The 23901-nt window shown below is 37.1% G+C and overlaps 1 protein-coding gene across 1 annotated transcript in view; it reads right to left on the reverse strand.

Annotated features, from left to right (window-relative positions):
• Nucleotides 1-2143: 2143 nt before the first annotated feature.
• The window catches only part of SLAIN2 (SLAIN motif family member 2), a 34469-nt gene continuing 12711 nt past the window's right edge, over nucleotides 2144-23901 (reverse strand). Inside the window, 6 exon segments of the mRNA XM_039550884.1 lie at nucleotides 2144-4765; nucleotides 6491-6800; nucleotides 16222-16359; nucleotides 18454-18813; nucleotides 20047-20208; nucleotides 21633-21797. Coding sequence (XP_039406818.1) covers nucleotides 4699-4765; nucleotides 6491-6800; nucleotides 16222-16359; nucleotides 18454-18813; nucleotides 20047-20208; nucleotides 21633-21797 — 1202 coding nt within the window. The 3' untranslated portion in view covers nucleotides 2144-4698.

The following is a 23901-nucleotide window of genomic DNA, read 5'->3' on the forward strand; positions in this document are numbered from 1 at the left end:
TAGACTGCCCAGGGAGGTGGTGGAGCCATCGTCCCTGAAGGTGTTGAAGGAAAATCTGGATGTGGCACTTGGTTAGATTTGATTTCAGAGGTCTTTTCCAACCATGTGATTCCCTCTACTTATGCTGCTGATGATAGAAGCTCAATTACAATATAACTATCTTCTTATGTTTATACAGTCTGCTTTTGTCTCTTGAGAGTGCCACACTGCATAGAGATCTCAGGCATTCCAGTTTTCAAATCTAATTTTTTGTTTTAATTCCATTTGTAATAGGTGGATGATGCACCAAGTTCAAAAATCACTTTGCTGATAAGAAGTCATTTTGGTTACCTATTCCTTTAAATAAATGCTGAAGAGCTACAAATCAGCTTAATCACTACAGTTATGTTTTGTGTCCTTCTAAGTGTTTAACGTGGTCCCAACAGAATTTATCATTTAGTGCAAAGAGGACAGTTACACACAGCACACTACCATGTGGTACCACAGCTGAAAATAGTTGTAAAAAAATCTTGTGGAGAGTGAGTCTGGTGGAATTTGCTCCTTTCAGTTAACTCTTAGAGCCAAAAGCATCTTCACTGGGCAGTGGTGTGTAAAACACGGACGCTCCTGAGAGCACCTGAGTCCCAGCCTCACCTTCCTGAAGCAGGATAAGTACAGACAGGCTGCCTGTAGGTGTCAGACTCGGACTGCACAGCGGCATAAATGCAGGTCAGGAGCAGGTGGGGCTTCTGGTTTGTTTCTTAAACCAAAGCAACCTCACATCTTGCTTGTTTTACTTAAAAAGCAAAATTTAATCTGAAGTTTGTTCAATTCCAATCAAAAGAGGGAGAACTACAGACATACTGCTGACATGGTCATTTCCCATACCTGTTTTAATGCAAACACTTCTGAGAAAGAAAAAGGTAAGTTTTAAATGATTAAACTCTGCAGCCATCTCAAGACCAGCAGCATAAGCATTTTCAGTCTTCTGGCGCCTTACATGTTCATCACTTACGTTTCTTCACCCCTGCAATCCGGCTGGTAGAGGGGCCCACACATGAAATGTTACGAGGACCCAAAGGAGCTGTCACACCTTCCCTTAGAATAAGAGAACTGAGAAAAATACTATTTCTAATCTTCAGTCTTGCAATATGGTGATGATACTAATTATAAACAACAGCTTAATATAGAAGAGTTTGTTACAGAAACCTACTAAAAGAGAAGGGTGAAAGGCTATAAATTACCAGATTTTGACACTGCTCTACTTTCCTGAAGGAGTGGGGCAAATGGTACTTAACTGCATGACTAAAAGTAAAAATACCTTTCAGAAGCAGCAGGTCTGAAGCCAGTTCTACATAAATACATCAGGAAACTAGGGGGAAACATTTTAACCCACTGGCTTAATTACAATATAGGAGACTATGCTAGGATAAACAACTAGAAGGTTTACAGCTTAAATTTTGTTAAATTTAACATTAAGTCGCTACCAAATAGAATTAAACTTGCCTTTCTTAATGCCAAGATAAGACAAAGATGGCATTCACATTACTATCACATCCATTGCTTTGTAGCAAAATGCAGATTATGGAAAGTTACTGAGTTCAAAACTAACTTCTTGCTTGGATGTGAGGCAAAGATGGAGGCATTCATGTAGAAGGTAGATAAAATGTGTACTTACCAGTTCCAAGAGGGCTTAGTAGGTACACTTTTACATTGCTCAATTTTCCGCATAAATTTAAGAATTTTCAAAATTAAAATTTTGTTTCATATGGTGGTCTGAAGTGAGCACAAATGCTGAAAAAAATGGAAAAGCAGGCTTGTATACTTCAAACTGCCCATACAAATCACTCTGGATGAAAATTTAGAATACAGTTTTTCATGCAAGTCTGAACTATGCACAGTCCTTCCAAAGCAGAGGCACAAGTCCACCTCTGTTTGTCAATGAAATCATAGATTTCACCCAAATACAGTGTTGTACTCAGTTCATGAATTACAGTGAGCAGAAGCCAATACTGGTAACCTCTGGAAAAGTGAATACAGTTCCAGAAAAACAACCCAAAAAACCAACAAAAAAGGCATAAAATAATATCCTCTACATTTCTAAAAGCTTTTAGAAACATTTCATTGTAAAAATAATGATCCAGGAAATATTTTGTGGTAAGAATATTTTATATATTTTTTTTACACTTTTAACACTTACAAAAACATTCAAACACAAAAAAAAATTAAATAACTTTGGGAGCAGAATAAATCCTTCTGCCTACACACATACATCAATTCCAAGCTGTTGGCACAAAAAGTAATCCACATTCATAAAACCCTTACTACTATATCAAACATAAGTTAAGTAAATCATAGGCACTATTTTATCAAATCCATATTTCCACAATTCTGCAGTAAATCTCTACACAGAGCCCCATGATTTCCTGATATCAATGAACTGGTAATGCACAAAGGCTTTCTAGCAAACAGTCTGTCTTCTCAGGAAGTCATTTGCTGTATTTTGGGGGGAATAGCAGAGAAAAAAAATCCCTATAAAACTTAAGCTGAATTTACCCAAGCGATGAATTACTTAAGGAAATGTACGCAAGTTTGATGCAGCCATGGTAAAACCCCCAATATCATCATCTAAACTGACTTCTAAAATTTGTAAGTCAAGCAAAGTTTGATAAAATCCACCAATTAAAATTCCCCCTTCTTCAGTGAAGACTGCAGCACTGATTTGTAAAATGCTGAAATATTAAAAATCAGGCTTTAGTGAGAATATGCACATTTGATCTAGTCCTGTCTTCTGCTGAACAGTGACGTGAGATACTGACATCCATTCCCTGTACCTGCAGGTGACTCAAGGCTAGATTAGTGGTATGTACTGCTCTGTACTGGTAAAAGGTGGTTTCTGCTGAAATCTGACAATTACAGTATATATGACACCCCAACTTTGAAGTCTTAGCACAGATCTTGGTCTGGGGTGTGAAGTCACCCATCAACCCAGAGCTTGCTTGAGTAGTCTGAGCTGCAAATTAGTCTCCACTCCTTCCTATTTGGTTTCTTCCAAGTCAAGTAGTATTGCATGGCTTTTCCTCCAGGAGTATGTTAATGTTGGCCTAAAATTCAAGTGCTAGAATTTCAGGATTAGTTATCCTCTTAGTGGTGGGAGGCAAAATACACCAGCAGTCCCAAACTCAGATACTAATGCAGTTGAAGGCTACCTACCGTCCAATCCAACTTGTAGTGTTTGTCAGTCATTGCACAAAGGATATACCACTCACATTCTCTTACTTCATCAACTGTACATCCAAAATACTGAAAAACCTTCAAACAAAATCCCTTTTTTGTCCCACCCAATACAACTTTAGCTACAGATTTTTGCATGATGTCTTCCAGAACAGAAAACAATGGTTCAATGCTAAATACATCAGTTGTTCTGAGCAAAATGTGTTAGAGTAAGTCAGAGTCACCAGAGGAGTTTAATAGCTTGTAAACAGACATAGCAGGTTTCATACTCTGTTACCAGTAATGTAAGATACACATATGTAAGGCAAAGTACATATTTAAACACACTTACATGGGCAATATCTTCTGTAAAAATATTTACAATTTAAAACAAACCAATTTAAGAAATGGATGAAAGTAAAAAAATAGGATACAGAAAACTCCCTCATACCATGGAACATCACCTAAATGAATATCATTTGGCATCAAGAGTCAACTCATTTCCTTAAAATTTGTATGTTACAAGTGCATAGTTGTGTTTCCTTCTCCTTAACTATAAGCATTTACAGTTGCTGCAGGCTGCAAGTATAGTGGTATGGTATTAGAACAAATCAAAATTATCACTTGCTCTTTCTTTTGCAAGGAAACCTGCTATTAAAAAAGTTTTCCCCAAATAGCAAGCCATGTGTTAAAAATGTGGCTACAATAGTGAAGGCCATCTTTCCTGAGCCAGGAACTTTTAAGGTTAGATAGATTGTACAACTGAACTAAGCCCTTTTGGCAATCAAACATAAGAGTATGTAAAGCCAATAAGTCAACATAGGAAAGATGTGATCTATACTATTGCACTGTGTGTGTCTGCTACATTCAAACCTTCTGATGCGGTAAGTCATTGCTATGACCCCCTGTTCTGCCTAATCCTCCAGAGTAACTGCTGATTCTTCCTGAAGGGTATACGTACCACTCGCCCCAGTCAGGATCTCACACAATTGTCAAAAGCATTATTTCCCCAGCGCTGTATCAGTCTGCAATCAGAACATTAGCTCTGATTCATGTAGCCTTGTTTCAATAGTACATATTCACCAATCTTTCTGCTGAGTTAAAACAGGCTGAAAATGAAGTTTTGGATAATGTATGTTAATAGTTATCCTTGTGCCGTTTTTCAAGATGGGCATTTCTTTGGCATTCATTCATTTTTGCCCAGACATTGGCCACTCTCATAAATGCTCATATTGATAACATTTTTAGCAAGCAATAAAAAGCCCCCAGAACTGATAGCAATTTAATGTAGAAGTGATTGTATGACCACCAAACATCTGATGTTAGATGTCATTAAAGTGCTGCTTTATAATAATCTCTGCCAGTTTGTGCTAATTAGAGACAGAGAGATTTGGAATTTTTACAAATCCCAAGAGTCACATCTGAACAGTTTGTTTAATCAAGCTGTCTTATAGCCTGGTGAGGAAGTATCCATGAGCACTGGAACTTTGCATTAAGCTTTGCAGATCAGTAGCAGCCATCTTTCCAACTCTCATCTTTCACGTTGCCATATGTCTTGGGAGTGGGTAATGATCTAAAATGAAACGAAATATTTTTCAGTTTCATATATAACTGTTGAAGTTTCTACCTACAATATATAAGAATTTAAACATTTTATAAATAATTGAAATATAGACTTAATTCATTTACTTCTCTGCAATACAGTTTACTTAAGATAAACCCCAGAGTATTTTCAGTTTCAGGTCGCATGTATTGTATCTTGGCAACTACCACGTCAGAAAAAAAGGCTAAATAAATAAATAGACAGAAAACTTACTGCTATTATACTCTGTGAAAACGCAAACCTAATCTGCTTCCACCTGAAATAGGCCATTTTTTCACTGATGTATATAAACAGGCAAATCCTTATTTGGTCACATTTTGCTTACATCAAAATCTGACATTCGTAGAAACTTGATTATTGCATTGTGTACAGAGTCTGCATTATAGAACCATGAATCGTTTAGGCTGAAAAAGATCTTTAAGATCATCAAGTCCAACCATTAACTCAACATTGCTAAATCCACCACTAGAACATGTCTTGAAGTGCCACATCTACACATCTTTTACGTATCTCCAGGGATGGTGACCCCACCACTACCCTGGCCAGCCTCTTCCAATGTTTGACAACCCTTTTGATGAAGCAATTTCCCCTAATATCTGATCTAAACCTCCTCTGGTGCAAGCTGGGGCTGTTTCCCTTTGTCCTATACATGTAAACTTGAAAAAAGGTAATAAAAGGCAATTAAAAAAAAAAAGTTTAGTAAGTGAAATACTTTTCTGTAAGACAAGCTGTGATTTGGACAACCACACTTCACTACTATCAGCAGCTTCCTAGCAAAACAACTGCTTTTTATTACACAAAGTTCCATACTGCTGACCAGTGCTGGCTCCAACTGCAAAACAGTAAGTGCTGTGACAGTCATTTGTCATTTCCCTGCCCAACACTCACTGCAGAACAGAACTTTTCCACTGTGCTATTTACCACCATTTAATCTTTTTTTACAGTACTAGAAACTAATTGTTTTTCCCTTCTGTTTAAGGAGATTCTTAGTATTTCTCATGGATGACTGCTTCTTTATGTCAGCTTCTACTTGACACCTTCAGTGAAAACTGGCATTCACAGTTAATACTCAGTCTCTCTTGCAGTAGTTTTCATAAAGACACATCAAAAAACTTCTGTAGCTGAGTGCTAGCACAGTTGTGCTTAAGCTAAAAATTCTGTTTCATCCTGTGGGTTAACTGCAGTGATTTTTATGTTAAGTTTAGCAAATGCTATGGATGCCTCCTCTGTCTCGGTGCATCTTCCTTCTGGAAGATGCACCAAGGAGAGCTGCCCAAGGAGAGAAACTACTCTCACCATGGTACCACTGCTTGAGTTATGGAAGCAAGTACTTCTGACTCCAGAATGTGTCACACAAGTGAATTTTCTCTTGCCAGCTATATTTTGGTAACTTTTACCACATGCAGACAAATTCTTGCTGCCTTCTCAGCCCAGACGAAGACTTTATTTACTTAGTTCAGTATCTTCCGTTACTGATTTCACTTTCATTCATTCACCTTCACTCTTTAATACAAGAACCTTTTTCTCTCCGTTTGGATTCAAAACCATTTTGGAAATACTTCACAAGGAGGTCTCCACTTCTGTTCTGAAGACCTTGAGGTCAAAATAACAACTGCAGGAAGAAGCAGCACAAATACATAGCGTACAAAATTAATTTTGAAAACTTCAACCTAAGACTACCTGTCAGAGACTCACCTGCGAACAGGCTGTGCAAGTTTGCTACGAGGCACTGGGATGCCCCCCATGGAAGGGGCACTGGGTCTGGGCAAACCACTCCTCATCCCTGCTGGTCTGGTAAGAGTAGTACTGTTAATACTGCTGGCAGGGCTTGGCAAGCCTGAGCTCTGGGCTGCAAGAGGCCCTGGTGAAGAACTACTGTGCGACAGCTGTGCGGCTTCTGGAGAGGCAACCGAGCCGGGTCCATGGTTACTGAACGCTTTCACTGGCTGTCGGAGAGCTAAGGGAGACGGTGCTGCAGGCGAGCGGAATTTACTCGAAGAAGGTACTGGAAAATACAGAAATTACTTTCAGCTTATGTCACAATACTACTGAAATTAAAAACTGGAAATTACTTTATGTGATTATACAAACAATATGGGATGTGTAATGGAATACAGCCAACCAAGCAGCAATGAGAAACAGGAATTCAGATGTCCTCTTTGTCATGTGTTTTTGATATTGTAACTCTAATGCCCTCTTTTGCTTACTACAAATATTTATCTGGATTTGTAAGTAATCCTCATTTGGCTATAACTTTTATCAATCAAGTCAAAAGAAACAGAGAAGAAGATATTTCTTAAGAAGAAATTTAACTGCTTCAGAAACATGTAAACTTCATTCTCATCCATGAAAGAACATGTTGAAGAATATAGTATTCTAGTGTGACACAGTCTTTAAATAGATTCAAAGTGTATATTAGCCTTCAATAATGAAATTTTGAGTGCAGAGCATCTTGGTACTTCTCTTATGCTGTTTTTTTTAAACCACTGAATTAGAGTTCATCTAAAGATATGGTTACATCCCACATTTTCTGGCAGATGGAAAAAAAAAAAAGATGGGGTCAGTTGTCCTGGTTTCAGCTGGGATAGAGTTAATTTTCTTCCTAGTAACTGGTATAATGCTGTAGTTTGGATTAAGGATGACATCAGCCAACCCCCAAAACGAAAGAGGTTAAGGTGCTGCTATGAAACTTAAACCAGACAACTCTAACAATTTATAGCCTTCCTCTTCTTACAAACATTACCTAAATTATCAGTGTAACTAATACCTGTTTGTAACTAATACCTGTTTTCTAATACTTTGTACCTGAGTTAGTATGCAAGGTTTTGTTACCAAGTCCTTTCTGGGATAGGTTAGTAAGACAGAATATTCAACAGTCCTTTGATAATGCCAAACCTTAAGCATAATTCTTCACAAGTACAAGAAATATTTTCAAATTACACATAATTTATCACTGAACAGAATACTTAAATTAACCCATAATCTTAGTAATGGAATGAAATTTCACCAGCTTTCAAACTGATTAGGGTGGGTCAGTAAGAGTCAACACAGGACAATAAAATCAATCACGTAACGAAAACATGTTTGCATTTAGTAAATTTGCATGAACTGTTCTTTCCTCTATTAAATAAACATTTTATAGTGAGACCAAAGTTGTATTGTTTTTGACAGATGTTGTACATAAAGCAGCTGGTCCTTAACACAGCTTTTATTATCATTTTCAAGGTAGATCCATTAAGAACATGAGGAGTGAGAAAGGAGACAAGTAATCCTAAATGGGGTATAGAGGAACTGGTAGTTTTGAGATTGTACTTTGAAGCCGCTTCTTACAGGGAACGTCTAGGAAGATTAATATGTACCTCATTACAGATGTGAATTGGATTTGATTCCTTTCTGCATTACCCAAGGGGGCCTTTCCCCTGATAGCAATATTAAACAGCATGAAGCCACTCATGGGAAAAGCTGACAAGAAAAGGTGACAGAGAGGTCAAAAACACATGACAGTTGCTAAGTGGCAGGGAGAGTAAGTAAAAAACCTTAAAATAAAAGCTGGCGTCAAGCCAGAGTATGTATTAAGGAAAGCATTAACAACAGAATGACTGGACAAGAAGAGCATCAAAGTGCTCCTAGGACTAAGATAGATTACATTATAAGTTTTTAAAATGTGACCTTGCCTGTAACATTGATGCAATCAAACCTGCAGAATTTCCAAGTGACTCTACACTGTAAATATAGGGAGCTTTTATCACTGAACTTCTCATTACAATGGTTGGAACACAAACACAGCACCATGTTAGCAGCTACCAACAGAGCAATGCCAGTGTGTAAACACTGAATACAGCTTTGGGCCTCTTACAGGCACAAGGGAGAAAAGGTTTTTACGTATGGAATATAAGCAACAAAACGTTGCAACTGAAGAAAGCTTGTCACATTCCCAGCAGAAGTAAGGATCCAGTAAATCAGTCTTCTCCATTCTCTTTAGCCTTCTGCTGACCATATTTTACCATGCTGCAAACTTGAGCTGTCAATTCATAAAACATTTCCTGTCAGCACAGCATTGCAGACATTGCTGAGAGCTGTATTCATTCTTGTACATAAAGGAATGAACTGTCTTCCAGAGCAGTCCACATGATGCAGTCTGGCAAACTGCCTAATAATTCTGTTCTACAGATAAAGAATTTGGTCTCAGAGCAGTTTTGGATATTCATTATAGTCAGTTTGGCCTATCTGTAAGACAGGACTATAAAGAGTGAGGTACTGCCTCACAGACTATTTGATAATTGCATACCCATGTATAGTATTTAGCTGATCCATGTTTAACAAAAACATGCAAACATGTAAGGGTAGTGCTTAATAACTTTACACAACTCAATCTCCTTAGAAAGTAAACTACAAACAACTACAATTAAAACATCTGTCAACCCAAAAAAAAAAAAGAAAAAAAAAAAAAGAAGCATGGTGCAGTCATGACATTTAGATGTCCTACCCTCTCTGGATTCTGTCCTGGATTGTGGGCAGGGAGCACGAGATCTCCATGTGGCAAAGTAGGATGCTGTGAAGTTGCAAACTTATTTGGCTTGCACTCCAAGGCCAGCTGCTGCACACCAACTTGAAAACAGATTAAATTCTAATGCAGTTGTTAAATCACAACCATTATGATGAGGTGAATCAGCCCAACATGAAAGAACAGATGAGGTATAACTAAAGGAATCAATAAACGGATCTGTCATCTCAGTACAGGAAAGACGTGGACCTGTTGGAGCAGGTACAGAGGATGGATGAGCACCTCTATGAAGAGAGAGGTGGAGGCCTTCAGCTTGGAGAAGAGAAGGGGAGATGTTACCACAAAGTGGTAAAAAAAAAAGCCAAAGTGTGTGTGAAAGGTGTCAAGGTACGTAATGAACAGCATTTTAAGAAGGCAAAATCAATTGTTGCTCAGCTGTTCATTTTTCTGAAAGGAAAGTCTTGCTTCATTGCTGCTAAATACTTCTACGTTCATAAGGATCTCAGATCAGAAGAAAGAAAACCAACACATTAAGGACTATAAAATAGCAAATAACTGAAAAAGACAAAGCAAGTAACTGAAAGGGTCCTCATTTGCAGTAAGGAATGACAACAGCCATAAACTGGAATATATAACTGGCAGTGCAATGTTTACTGTTCCTCATTCTCTAAGGTTTAATACATTTTTACAAATAATACAAACTCAAATAAAAGCTAATTTTCTGTACAGTCCTACAGGTTCAGATGAGGCCATTGACCTAATAAGTGTTCCAGACATCCAGAGGAAGGCATGGCCAACTGGAAAGAAAGCCAAGAAAGCTCTGCAGAGGAATAGCAATGGTGGTCTTATGCCAAAGCAGAACATTGTGCAAACTTTACTCTATTGGTATGAAGTATGAAAACTGTTAAGAGACTTCCTCTTAGGACATGTGAATCTGTTTCACAGTCATCATACTTTGCTAAAGCTTTCTGCATGGCATGAAGATGCCTCTAAGGAGTTGGCATTGTTAAACCCCCGGAAAGAAACACATACATTCTGTCAGCCACCCTCATGTCTGCACAAATGACTCTTACAACGCTTAAAAGATTCTAGCATCTACAAACTCATGAATTAGTCTTGAGTGTAATATGATCTTTACAATGAGATCTTCTTGGTTGTAACAGACAACAGACCAACTATGCTTAAAACCAGAATCACTGTTTACCTTAAATGTGAAACTGAGGCAGTGTCACATACAAGTCTGCCAAAGCTGATTAAAAATCAGATAAAACTTGTATAATTGGATTAGAGACTCAATATTTATCTTCTTTAAAAAAAAAAAAAAAAGCCAAGTTCAGCCATTAGCAAACTGGAATATTATATAAAAGAGTCTCTAATTCCTTGAGTCAAAAAAAACTTAATTAATCTATGTTGGGATTAACCTTCTGGTTTTGTGAGGAAAAGAGAAAGCAAAAGTGCACGCAAAATAAGTTGCTAGTCCATACTCATCTTTTCAAGGATAAATTTGTTAGCTTTTGTTTCCAGCACAAAGGATTGTATGAGTATTTTTACACCTTTTGTTTTAAAAACTGTATTTTGCAATTTAAAAAATTCCTATACAAATATAGCCCTAGTGAATATGCATTTAGGAGTCTACTTTTCTAATCCGTATTTCCTGATTAATGTTAGAAAGTCACCATTCCTTGGGTTTTTATCTCAAAATTCAATCTCCTAAATAACACAGTTTATTTTTAATATTTAGACAAAGAAGTTAACTTTTATACAGCAAGGACCACTTGGTTAATCTCTACAGTACTTGCAAGATCAAGTTTATTAATCTAGAACATGTGAGATTTAATGCAGGTGAACCATTATTTGAGATTTGCTGGAGCTTGATAAGAGGATGTAAGTTAATTACCTCCTTTTGTAGATGGAGTTTGAAGAAACTGTTTGGTTTTGAAGGCAGCACGAGGCAAATTTTTCTGCCTTTGCAGAGCTGTTGAAAGACAAGAAGTGTTATATTTGTCTAAGAAGATAAGAAAACTAAATTTACTGGGAATTTCAGAATTGCATCCACTTGTGAAGCATCAAGGAGCAGTGTGAGTAAAACACTCAAAAAAGCTGTTATGACTCTGGAAGTGATGGGGTTTTGTGAATGGTGCTTGCTCTTAATGGCAAAGAGTTACAGAGGAGTGTGTCAGAAATTTTGCAGTGCAAAATGCGCAGATTTGGTAAGAGTAAAGCTTCTTGCAGGGCAAAAAGCCCAGAAATGCAAAACAAAAATTAAAACACCTAAGGGAGAACAAGCCACCTAGCAAACATGCTACAGCAATATGAGAGCAAGATTAGATACAAAGATGAAAATTAAATTTTCATATTTGACCTAGCAAGACTAATTTTTTCATTTTAAAAGTGTTTTCAAAAAATATTCTAACATTATACAAAAGCAGAAATCTTTGTCTAATATGATCATCATATAAACAAATTGTATTCTTCAGTTATGGAGATTTAAGCCTTCTTGAGAGATGTCTTTTTTTTTCCCCTCTTCAAAAGGTATGCAAGAGGATTTAAGCTTAAAATGAAGACTTAATACTAAGACTTACCAGCTGCCAGCATGTACACAGCATGATGGAGATTGGTTTTTATTGCTCCTTTGCTCCCTTGTCCTGCCTTTTGTCAAGTAACATTCAAGGGCTGGTTCTGCCTTGAAATGACCTCACTACCTACCAGTTACCAAGAGGAAGCCAATGTTCCAAGAGCTGCAGAATCTTGGCATGGAGAGAATTACTCATTGCCAGAAGGAACGCATTGACTCAGCCTATTTTCACCGCAGCATATTTAAGGGGGGGAAGGAGGAAAGTAGTCAGTGAAATAAAGCTTTGACTACACAGAGACTTCGTAAAATGATAATGTATGAATAAACATCTCTGCTTATCTCAGTGTGTGAAGTTTTATACCAGCATAAAACTGATTGCACTAGCAAGGTTTACTTCCATAGTGAGAAGGAAGAAAGATGGGGGAACAGCTGTGCATAAAGATCCTGACCCTGAGTAAGGAAGCTCAGTAACTCCATCACCAACTAGTGAATATCACTATAAAGAAGGCAGGGGAGGAACAATTCCAGTCCTGATAATAAAATGTTAATCCTTTTGCTTGATAGCATATAATGATTGCTATCACCTTTTCTATCCTTCAGTCAGTGCAAAATACACAGTATCTTATGAATTATAAAAAATTCATCGCGTGTTTTAACATCATGCTGAAATTATGACTAGACAGTCTAGTTAGTTTAGTCTTACTAACTAACTAAAACCGTCATGTTCAACAAACAGCAAAAAGGAATTAAATTGTACATCAACACAGTAAAATTCTGCCTGTGCCTTCTACTAATAAAAACGTTATTCCTTCTCCCAACTAGAATCTAATCCAAAACAGCCTGTGGCAATATGTAGTTCTAACTCAACTGGCACATGGTCTTCCTAGAAACTTTTTCTAAAGCATACATACGAACAGCCAATTAAGCATAGTATGATCTTTAAATATGAGCATAATTCCTAGAAATTTACTGAAGCAGTCCACTGGCCAGACTGCTTCAGTCCTCAAATATTCCACTTCATTATTTTTTATTGAATCAGTGTTTTTGTTATACCACACAAAATGAAGAACAACTTCTGCCTTCATATTTTGAATTTGTTTTGTCCTAATTCACTAAGATTTCAATATGCTACTGCTCATGGAACTTCCTTCCCCCATCATTATTCACACTTCTTGCAAGTCAGAGATGTGGGATGATATGGAAAGGATTTAAAATATGCACATATCAAATTCCTTCCTTCTCAATGGAGACTCCAGGAAATAGACACTCAACAGCAAAACATTTCTGTGCACCGAACCACTGAAAAGAGCTTAGGCAGTACAATTTGAGCAATGCTGAGCAAACATGCAGTTTGAGATAAGTGCCCAGTGCATGTCTATCCACACTACTTGCTGCTCTTGATGTGCTCCACGTGCTGTGACATTACCTGTCACAACTGCTGCGTGCTGAATACATGTAGTTACATTTACTTCTGATCAACTGACCTGGACTACTTGGTTTCTTCAAAACTTACTCTTCCTCCTTTTATTCTGAACATGCCAAGCAGTTGGATCATGGCAAGCAGACTTTACTGATAGTTTGAACAACCTACAGCTCTTTGAGAAAGCTTTGTATTTAGCTCTTCTTAAAAGTATCCATGTGCTCATAGTTCTACTAAGTACAAAAGCATCACACACAATCCAAAAGCAGGTAGCTCCTCCACGGAAGCCACCCTACAACTTCTACAGCTTTGTACAATCTGTGTGGTGTAGGACCGCAGTGCAGGGATTTCCCATCACTAACACTTTAGATAATACCTGTTCCTTGGGGAACACACATATTACCGTATCTTCCAGTGTTTTAAGGTGAAATATGTACTAGCTTTCATATTAAAAAAGTATTTTCTGCAGAATGGCATGGAGAATCAAAGTAAATGAAGATTCTAATTGTTACAACTGCTATTTAATTCAGTCTCTTTTCAAAAACAATTTGGATTGTTCACTACATTGCAGCTAAAAGTTAAAATGCCAATGTTTTCATGTTTACAGTTGTACCTCTGAACACATCATATGTGTCTTCCCTCTCTTCTGTAAGCAAACAAATACAATTTGGCTATAAAACTGTAAGAGGAATTGTCTTCAGAAACTTACTGGATTCCTAGCTCATTTTTGAATGCCAGCAACCATAGCAAGTTCAGTATTGCAGCCACAGCAAATGTGCAAGTAAATTATGAACCGCAAATCTTTGACAAGGAGCAAAGTAGTGACCTCGGGTGGCAAGCCAGCATCCTTGCAAAGGTAAGCTCATGCAAAACTAGCAGGTGTATGAGGAAGCTTCAAATCCCAATACCCAGAAATCATTGCCAAGGGAAAACAAAAATTTGCTGCAATTTAACAGTGCTTTGTGCAAAGTGACAAAATATAAAACCAATAAAACAGAAAGTATACAATAAAAAAGGACACAATTCTGGAAATTTTTATACAATGTACAGTTTTGCAGAAAATTTTTTAATCCAGACTAAGCAAAGATACTTACTCATTGACTTCACACACAAACCGTTTTACGATTGTCAATAGCAAGACTCTGACAAACATCTGTAAGAGCAGGGAAACTGTAAAAGCTAGAAATCTGGCCTTTATTAATGATACTTAACTTACATTTAAATGTAAGTTGGTCTAGAGTGGTTCACATTTGGGGAAATAGTCTATGAAAGAGAAGCAAATTTACCTAGTAATTCTTAATGCATCCACAAGTTGAAAAAAGAAATATAAACACAATCACACCACTTTGGCTCCTGCAGTGAAGTAATTGACTAAATATTGAATACTGAGACTTCTGTTTTCTGATCTTTCCAGAAAGTTTAAGCATGAATATACTTTTAATTCTGGAAATAGCCCTCTAGCTAACTAAATTGCTCTCTATGCTCTTCCCTTCCCAGTTTACTCAATTGTAAAGCACCAAAAAAAATCTGTAGAGATTTTTACTAAAAATATTTTTTCCTTCACTTTCTTTCAGGTCATTTTGAGAATTCTTCGAATCACTGAAATAGCACATCTGTAGAACTGCTGTCCAACTGTTTCGAGTGCTTTATACTTTAATAAGCCTGTCTAACACGTAACAGTCATGCATTTGAACTACACTGATGTCCTTTCAGCTGGAAATTCCACCTGAGTGTCTGCAAAAGGTGGAAGAAGAGGGTCAAGGTGAAAGGATGCTGGAGTAACTTACATGAACAATGGTAAAGTCACACTAACTTCTATCTACTACAGTATCACACACCTGGGACTGACTGCCCACACAACCCTTACATCTGCTCTGAGTCTGTACAAAGACAGAAATCTTGTAGTCTTTGGCATGGTCTGTATTCCTTATTCTGTACTTAACTGTATGTGGTAGCTTTAGCACATTGTTTTGAAAGTTTTAAGACAACCAAGTAGGTACGCCACTATGCCTTCATTATTCTATAGGTAAAATACCCCTTAATTCACAAACATTATTTTACATTTCCTGTAAAATATTTAGATTACTGATGAACTTTTATCACAGCATTTTTATAGTTCAAAACTCTACACATAATAATATTCATAATGTGTTCTTCCCTTGAAAATGTCACACAAAGTTATTAAATTCAGAAACTTGCTTTAAAAAAATGGTCAGGAAATATTTAAACAACAGGACCTGGCAATACTGACATATAAACACTGAATATTTAATTTTCATTTGCTTTGGCTTCTTTAAGGTCACCATTTTCAAGGATTTGTGAGAATAGCATCATTGTCATATCAGCACTTTTGGACAAACTAGGAAGCAGGAGTCCAGCAATGGGCTAACGTGTTTTGTGAGACACAGGTTCATCCAAACCTTTTTTCGGAAGTAACTGACACTTGAAGTAAATAAAATTGGCAACAGGATATATAATCCATGTGCCAAAAAAAAAAAAAAAAAAAAAAAAAAAAAACGGAAAGAAGGAAAGAAACTGCAGACAAGAGTTAACTTAAGGTGTTAAACTGAAATGAACACTTTCAGGTCATGTTTTACTAGTTTAAAAAAAAAGCAATAAACATCATCTAGGTGATTTTCAGAGCCTAGAAAGAAAACAGTTTGACACGCCCAAATACTCTATTTATATTCTTTATATTACTTCTACATATACTTTTAGGAAACTATGAATGACACCTTAATATGAAATCAGATGTTTTTTGAGTATTTTGTGTACCATAAAAACAGATTCACAAAGGCCCGATTAAAAATCAAGATTAGCATCTCCAGTGTGGCATGCAATGTTTTGCTTTGCCATGAGACTGGAAGACAGCCGAGTACCATCACTTAATTCTGAAATTTACACTAAGTAGCACTAAAGGTACTTACTGGCTGAGGCTTGAGGTTGAATGCGAGGTATTCCTCCATTTGGCACTTGGAAGTTTGAGTCACTTCTGCTGTTTTTCACAGACTCAGCTTGGATGTTAGATGTCCTGGACAAGTTTGGAAGACTACGCCTTAGTTTTTCTGTATGAAATAATACAAAGATACCACAACGTGTAATCTGATGCTGGACAAAGGTCAGATTGCGAACCCATAATTGAACTCCAAATGTAAGTGACACAAAACATTAGTCATATAAAACTACATTGCAATTTAAAAGTGTGTTTTGTTACATTAATTCTTCTCAAATCTATCACATACAAAATACTTATGTATCTAAAAAAGCAAGAATGAACATTTTTCACCTATGGTGAAAAAAATCAAGCATATTGTGTTTTGGAATCGAAACATATCTGGATTATGGTTCTCTGGCTTTTGTTGTACTACTATGAAAGCTGAACAGACAAACCTAATTTGCAGTTTTGCACAGTTTTCAAATTATTTACCTACAAAGTTATTTGTAGGTACAAAACAAAATGCTTGCCTGAAGAGTAAAAACAACATAGTTGAGTAAATTTTTGAGACTGCCTTGTCCCATATCAGTCCATTTATACAACAAATAACAACCACCCACTTGGAAAGAACCTCTTCATACACAGCATTCAAAATTATTGAAGTGTCCAGTTATGCTTCATCTTTCATATATGACTTATCTACTCAGCTAATGCTGATACTTCAGGGGCCTTCTAATATTTGTACCACTGTTCACAGAATATGGAAAGATGCCATTAAGTATTTCTCAAGTCTAATGACATTCTGTGTATCTCCAACCCATGCAGAGCTGGGTTGGTAACATATTTCGGACAAAAGACTGCAGATGCCTTGACAGGATGAGCGGCCAACCTGATTCTGAAGAGGGATGCAGGGAAGAAGTATGTTACCCATGCACAAGCACTAAAAGTGAAAACAAAACTAAGCCTGCATTGGCTGAATATTCCAACAAGTGTACTTTCTGCCCTTAGCAGTTTGCATTGCTTTGCACTGCAGCTGGTACACTGTTGAACCCTGTCAACCAAATTTCCCTCCAACCATTCTAGAAAAATAAAATTAAAAAAAAAAAAAAAGACAAAACCTGAACAACTCTTCTTGGCTGCTGCATGATCAACTCTGAATAACCAAGCAACACTCAATTGCACAAAAACCACTGCAAGATAATTCCTTGGAATTGTTTCAGAAACATGACCACACACTCTATTTTGATACTTCTGGTAGGTGGGATACTAGCTTTTGGTACCTTTTCTCTCATGGGATATTTTTATTGCAGCTTGTCTAGCATGCATTAAGACTTCCATTTTAAGAAATGAATGGGAAAAGAATTTTCAATTAAGTCAAAATGTAATTGATTAGCTTTCGTGTTGTACATTTTCCTGGATACCTAAAATTTCCCCAAACCATTATTATAAGAGGAATTCTTAATATCTAAATGTATATTCTTTCTAAATTTAAAATCTTACTTGCCAGATAAAAACTATGTTTGCTGAAATGGGAATATGCTTGCAAAATTTCATTCCAGTAAAAGGAGTTTCTGCCAGATTGCTACCAGGAGAAAGTACATTCAAGAAGGAAAATCGTATCAGGATTATATTATTTTGTTCTATGCCAATATAGTATAATTGCACTGAATTTACTGCAAACTTTATTATTTATTATGCAGCAGTTTTCACAGCTTGAGATATCTAAAATGCATGAGGTTAAGTACCAATGTTTTTAAGACTATGTTCATGATTGAAAAGTTCTGGAGTCCTGTGCAACCAGAAGAAAGTGTTCAGCTCACAGGCTACAGGCATGTATAAATCGCCACGGTACTCTTATCTGACCACAGTTACTTTCCTCTGCATTTTATTCTGTCATCTGCAAGGCCTAACCCTAGCAGTAAATGATAGTTTTCCTGCTTTATTTTAGTGCTTTTGCCTGCCAAATATAGACCTTGGTCACTATGAAACTCAATTATACTCATTGACTGGGTAAGATCTAAAATAAATATAAGTCTATCAACTCATCTGACTGTAAGGGTGCCCCAGGAGAACTTCAGCTTTGCTTGCTCTGCGCTTTCTTCAGCAATTCAGAGATTAAACCATGATGTTACACAGGCACATAGTTTTAGGACCGCACACTGCTGGAACTCCTTTAGAGAAACTACACAACTACTTGTGTAATGAACTTCGAGCAGTTTTTTACCTTCACTTTTGACATTACTAGTTTGCAAGTCTGTAGGATGGCCTTGAAGCGAAAGACGAGGTTGCTGTAAACGGCTAATCATAGGCTGTGGTGACACTCTACTGTACTCTATGCTTCGAGCAGGTGATCGGGAGCGAGGGGAATTTCTCGGAGATTGTTTTGGTGAAGGCCAGGGAGAACTGCGAGGTGATGGTGAGAACCTGCTAACAGCAGGGTGCACTGTGTGATGTGTGCCATCTTCCTCATCTTCTAAGCTCTGTGCATCAAGCTCCTGGTCGCTGAATGTGCCTCGCCGGGTGGAATTGCAAGAGGAGCCAGAACTACGCCGAGAAGCTGTGGCTGCGTACTCTTGCCGCAGGCCTGGCAACAAAAACATTGTTTACTTGATTCCAGCCCACAAACGGTTCAAACTAGAGACAGTGCACACAGATATCTGCACAGTTCTCAAACTCAAATTTGGCTCACCTTAACTCCTGTTATTGGAGGCATTAATAAATTGTGATTAGTACCAAAAAGTTATCTACCAGCTAATAATGACTTGAAATAAGTAGGTGAGTTCATTCCTTTTCCTAGTACAGCTGTCATCAGTCTAGGTGTGTTGTGTATGTACTTGTTCATCTCTCCCAGGCTGGATACCAGCAACAAAGGCTACATCATAATTTTGGTATCATGTAACATCCTGTAACAATTATAGCAGCCACAACAAAATGTCTCTTGCAATGTATTAGTGAATCTAACCAAAAAAGCAACATGATAAGCTACTCCTAGACAAACTGGAATTGTTAGATCAGTGGTCTTGGAAGCGTGGTGCCAACACCCCTGCAGATACGCAAACCAATCCACTGGCATACAGGAAGGAAATTCGGAACAACTAGTATTTTTAAAACAGCATTTATCTTGTCTTTATTTCATATTTTTAAATTATAAATTTGTGTATATTTGTGTATTTTTGTGAACGTTATACATTAGCGTAATACACATATATAATTTATTAAAAAGTACATATATTGGGCACTTGGTTTTGGTTTTTTTCCCTGATAAGGATGTGCAATAACAGTCTAGAGACCACCTAGTTAGACAAATGAAATTATTACCACTTTCTGCAAATTCAGAGGGACAAGAAGACAGTCTCAACTAAAGTTATAATGAAAGAGAGACATCTATATAGGTGCTTTTCTTAACTATTCTTTGCCATATTGACTTTACATTTTAGTAATTTAAATTACGGTTTAAGCACTGATGTGAACAAGACTGGATTACATCGGGAAGGCACCATCTCCTGAGAAGAATGGTGATAGGCTGTAGTCCATTTTAACAACCACTCTTTTAGCAAATATTGTATCTTAAAAATTCATACTCTCCAGCATTTTTTTGTCTATTGTTCCTAAAGAAAACTTCCACACAGCAACTTCCTTTCCTTAGCCTGGTGGCTGAAGTCCTTAACCAGCTTTCTCAAGTGAACTATATTTGTACATCCATAGTAGAATCTATACCCCTTTTCCAATCTTACTAAACAAGTGCTACTGCAATTATTCAATTAAAAAAAAAACCCCAACAGCTCCACTTTGATTTCAGGAAAAAACCCTCACTTACTTTCTTCCTGCATTCGTGCTAAAATTTGCACATCTGTAACATCATTTAACTTGTAATTAGACCCAATAGAATCTTCATCCATCTCTGATGCACTTAATTCACTGTCCAGAGAGGACTGTGGACTTAGCGGAGGATTTCTATCTCCTGAAATTTTAAGATGACCTGTGGAAAGAAAATAAAGTAGCAGGAATTGCTGTTATTAAAACAAACAAACAAACAAAAAAGGGAACCTGCATTTCCTTTCCTAGTAAAAGAACCACCAGTCTGAAGAGATTGCTACTGAGACATTGACATTTGAAACATTTGATTATTTTATTGCAAACCTAGGCCGAAAATGTAACTTACAAAAGCAAATCTTAGCCATTACCTTCTAAAAATGGGCAACTTTATAAAATCATTGCAGTAGTGTCAAAACAAATTAGTGGCATGTAATTTGGTCTATCATACCATGTTTCAACTGCTAAGAAGTTTGCACAGCTCTACAAAAAAGCAACTGCATACCTGGTTCCATCTGCGCTTTCATTCTCATCTCTGCATACTACCTTGTAATATTGTAAGTTTGACTGTATCTTTCTTAACAATAAGGACTTGCTGATTCAATGAACTGATTCAATTTGGAATGCTTAAAATACAGTTTATCTGAAAATACTACCTGTTCCACCTACACACCTTTGCTAAACTGTAACATGGAAACTAACACGGAAAAACTCTTCCTGTTTGCTGCCTTCTGGCTGACACCCCATTGCCTGTTACATCTCTGTCCCCCTGGCAGGTATGTCATTGTAGCACAATGCAGAGCAGAGCTACCAAGATTAAACCAAAAACTGGGTAATGGCTCTCATGCAGCACAGGCTTCTGTAAAAGTCCACAGTGAATTAGTGATAGCTGGATTGTCAATGTAATGTTTTTTCACCTTCCCTGTAAGCTAATTTAAATTATATACAATAAGCCAACACTCTAACTTCAGAGTAGAGATACATTCCAGGCATCAATTTTTCTCATGCAAAGGAAGTGTCTACAGTGTAGAATAGAAGTATAAAATATTGCCAGAAGTTAATGCTTACACTGCTGGCTGCAAAGTCTCATGGAATGCTTAACTGCAATGCGTGCTTCTTCCTTATATTATACTGTTCACATGTCAGAGGTACTGATGGATACATTGCATACCAAATGTTTCAGTTTGTAAGCAATGGGATAGTTGAAAAGACTTCACAACTACCAACCCCTAACCTTTGAACACCTACCATGGAACTTAACACCCCTGTCAATTTTACAGGGTGAATTCCAGAAGCTACTTGGAAGTCCACAGAATGAACTCTGTGTTTTGGTCTAACTGCTAATATGTATCAGTGATTTCTGGGACATGGACACCCAAAGAAAACATTTTACATGTATCTCATGACAGTAAGTATGTAAAAGAGCTTTTCCTAAAAAGTTTAAATACTGTATGAGGCACACATCCTACAAAACACTGAAAAATTCTGGAGTCTTTCTTATTCTAGTTTGATGCAAATGTTGTCTATCTGAGCATGTTTGTGAAAGGAAAAGGAGGAAGTAAGGAAAAGACCAGACACACACTGACTTACCTGAGGTACCAGGAGGTATGAGCTGTTTCACTAAAGCAGATTTCACTGGTGTTGAGGAGGGAGAGTTGAAGCCACTGCTGTAGGGGCTACCAGTATTTGGACTATAGGAACTTGCGTAACTGACTGCACTGAAAGGGCTGCTGTACAAACTCTGTCTCTTGAGAGCTGCAGGAAAGAGGGGAAAAGTGATGAATTATACTGAATGAATGAAAAACAAATACAATACTGTATTATGTCTTCCGTGTGATTTAATTACTATGCAGTTCAAGTAGAAAACTTCAGTCACCAGGAAGTTTTCCCACTGCTTTCTTCACCCCTAGATATAACCATAACGCGAAAAGAGTGGAAGAAGAGGGCAAGACAAAATAGTGACAAGTCTTTTCGTTTTAGAAGTCAGATCTAAGATCACTGCAGCTGATGTCTTTGAGATGCCCAGCAGCGTAGGTGCTCAGAAGCAGGAGGGCAGTAGTACCTCAGTTATACTAACATACATCCTATACTCAATTACATACAAACCAGGGCACACCACGAAGTCACGTTCTCCAGAACTCTCAGACCTGTCTGGATCACACAATACTTCCACAGTAACCCCAAGACTGGCACCACATAACTAAACAGTATTACCTACAAAATTTCCCTAAGCAAATGCTAAAATGAAAAACCATTAAGTAAGGCAAATGCTTCTGTTTGTATTTCTGGGTACTGTGAACCTACCAGACTAAAGCAAATTGACTATTTCCTCCTGTTAACCTTCTGTTCTAATGACTTGGGATATTCTGACCATAGGCTTCAGCCTCATATGCAATATAAGATCTAAATTGGGTGCTTTCCTCTGCCATGTTTCAATGTTGAGGTATTTTCAGATGAATTTTAAACACTGGTGAACATTAACAATGGTGAACAGTAAGATACTGCAATTCCACTGGTTGTCAAGTGTATTACTTGTTTAGTTACTTGACTATTTAGTTCAAAAATGTACATTTTTAGTATAACAGAAAATGGAATTTCAACAGGGGTAGTGGGATCCAAAAGATATTTACACACTTTTGCTAAAAATCAGCTGCTTCACTGCTGGAAGTGTATTTATAGAGAAGTGTATAAAAGAACAAATTAAATTGCAAAATGTTAAGATGAAAAAGCTAGAAATCTCAACTTGATAGTACATAAATCCAGATTAGATTTAGTTGCAGCTCACCCAGCTGCTGAAAGTAAGCTATTAAAAAATACTGTGTGACATTTCTCTTAGTGAAAAGGGGCTTCAATGTAATAATTAGGCTACTGACAGCAGTGGACAGAAAAAAAAAAAAAAAAAAAGAGTAATTGAACCCAAATTTCCTTACTAAAAATTATTGTTGCTTTGACATTAGAGGCCAAAACAGACTACAGTTGCATGAAATGCTGCTTTCAGCAGCAAAGCCCAGCAAAGCTTCGGCTGCTCCTCCCACCCGCTTTGCTCTTGGTCACTATATCCTCAGTTAAACATATTGTCCAACCTAGCCCATAGCAGAATGTAGTACAGAGGCAAAAGCAGCAGAAATTAAAGCTGACTTTGCAGCAAATTCCTAAAATTACATCTCATGTAAAGATCCTTTCTAAACCAGCTAATATTACCAGTGTTTTAGTTAAGAGTGAAATGACAGTTATAGATGAAAGATGGAAGGCTTATATTCCAGCTTTCACTGCAAGTCTTAGATAATAGGTGTTAATTTCAGCAATTTGTGAATTCACTGAATTCTAGCAAGTATTCATGAGGTACCTTCAATTTATTTTGAGTGTCAAAAGGGAAATCTCTATTTTATTACAAAGCTCAGTAAACAAAACCAGCAATTACAAGTCACTCTACGCTGGGTGATTATGATGAGGCCTTTGATATCAACTTCACAAAGGAACCCCAAAGCATCTATTCCAATTGAATCTTTGTTGTCACACCAAAAAATAATTTACTTTTCATCTCTTGCTGAAAATATCACTAAAAATCCCTAAAATGTAAGTCTGCACAACAGCTCTTTCTTTTGTATTTATTACACAGATAAGTATTTTAAAATACTAACCACAAATTAGAAAACAATTGTACTACTGTATAGCCTTCAAAACAGGCTCTTTGTATACATCCATAATGATACAAAGTATTTGATCATACACAGATTTTTTTTTTGGATGAAACTTAGCATGCTTTTGCTACATATAAAAAGTTTGCTCTGGTATGTGGTGAGACTTGATACATACAGTAGTTTTCATCCTAGCTAATGTGAACCTTCTTCAGCATGAT

Source organism: Corvus cornix, chromosome 4 (assembly GCF_000738735.6).
Source record: "Corvus cornix cornix isolate S_Up_H32 chromosome 4, ASM73873v5, whole genome shotgun sequence".
Classification (NCBI taxonomy): Eukaryota; Metazoa; Chordata; class Aves; order Passeriformes; family Corvidae; genus Corvus; species Corvus cornix.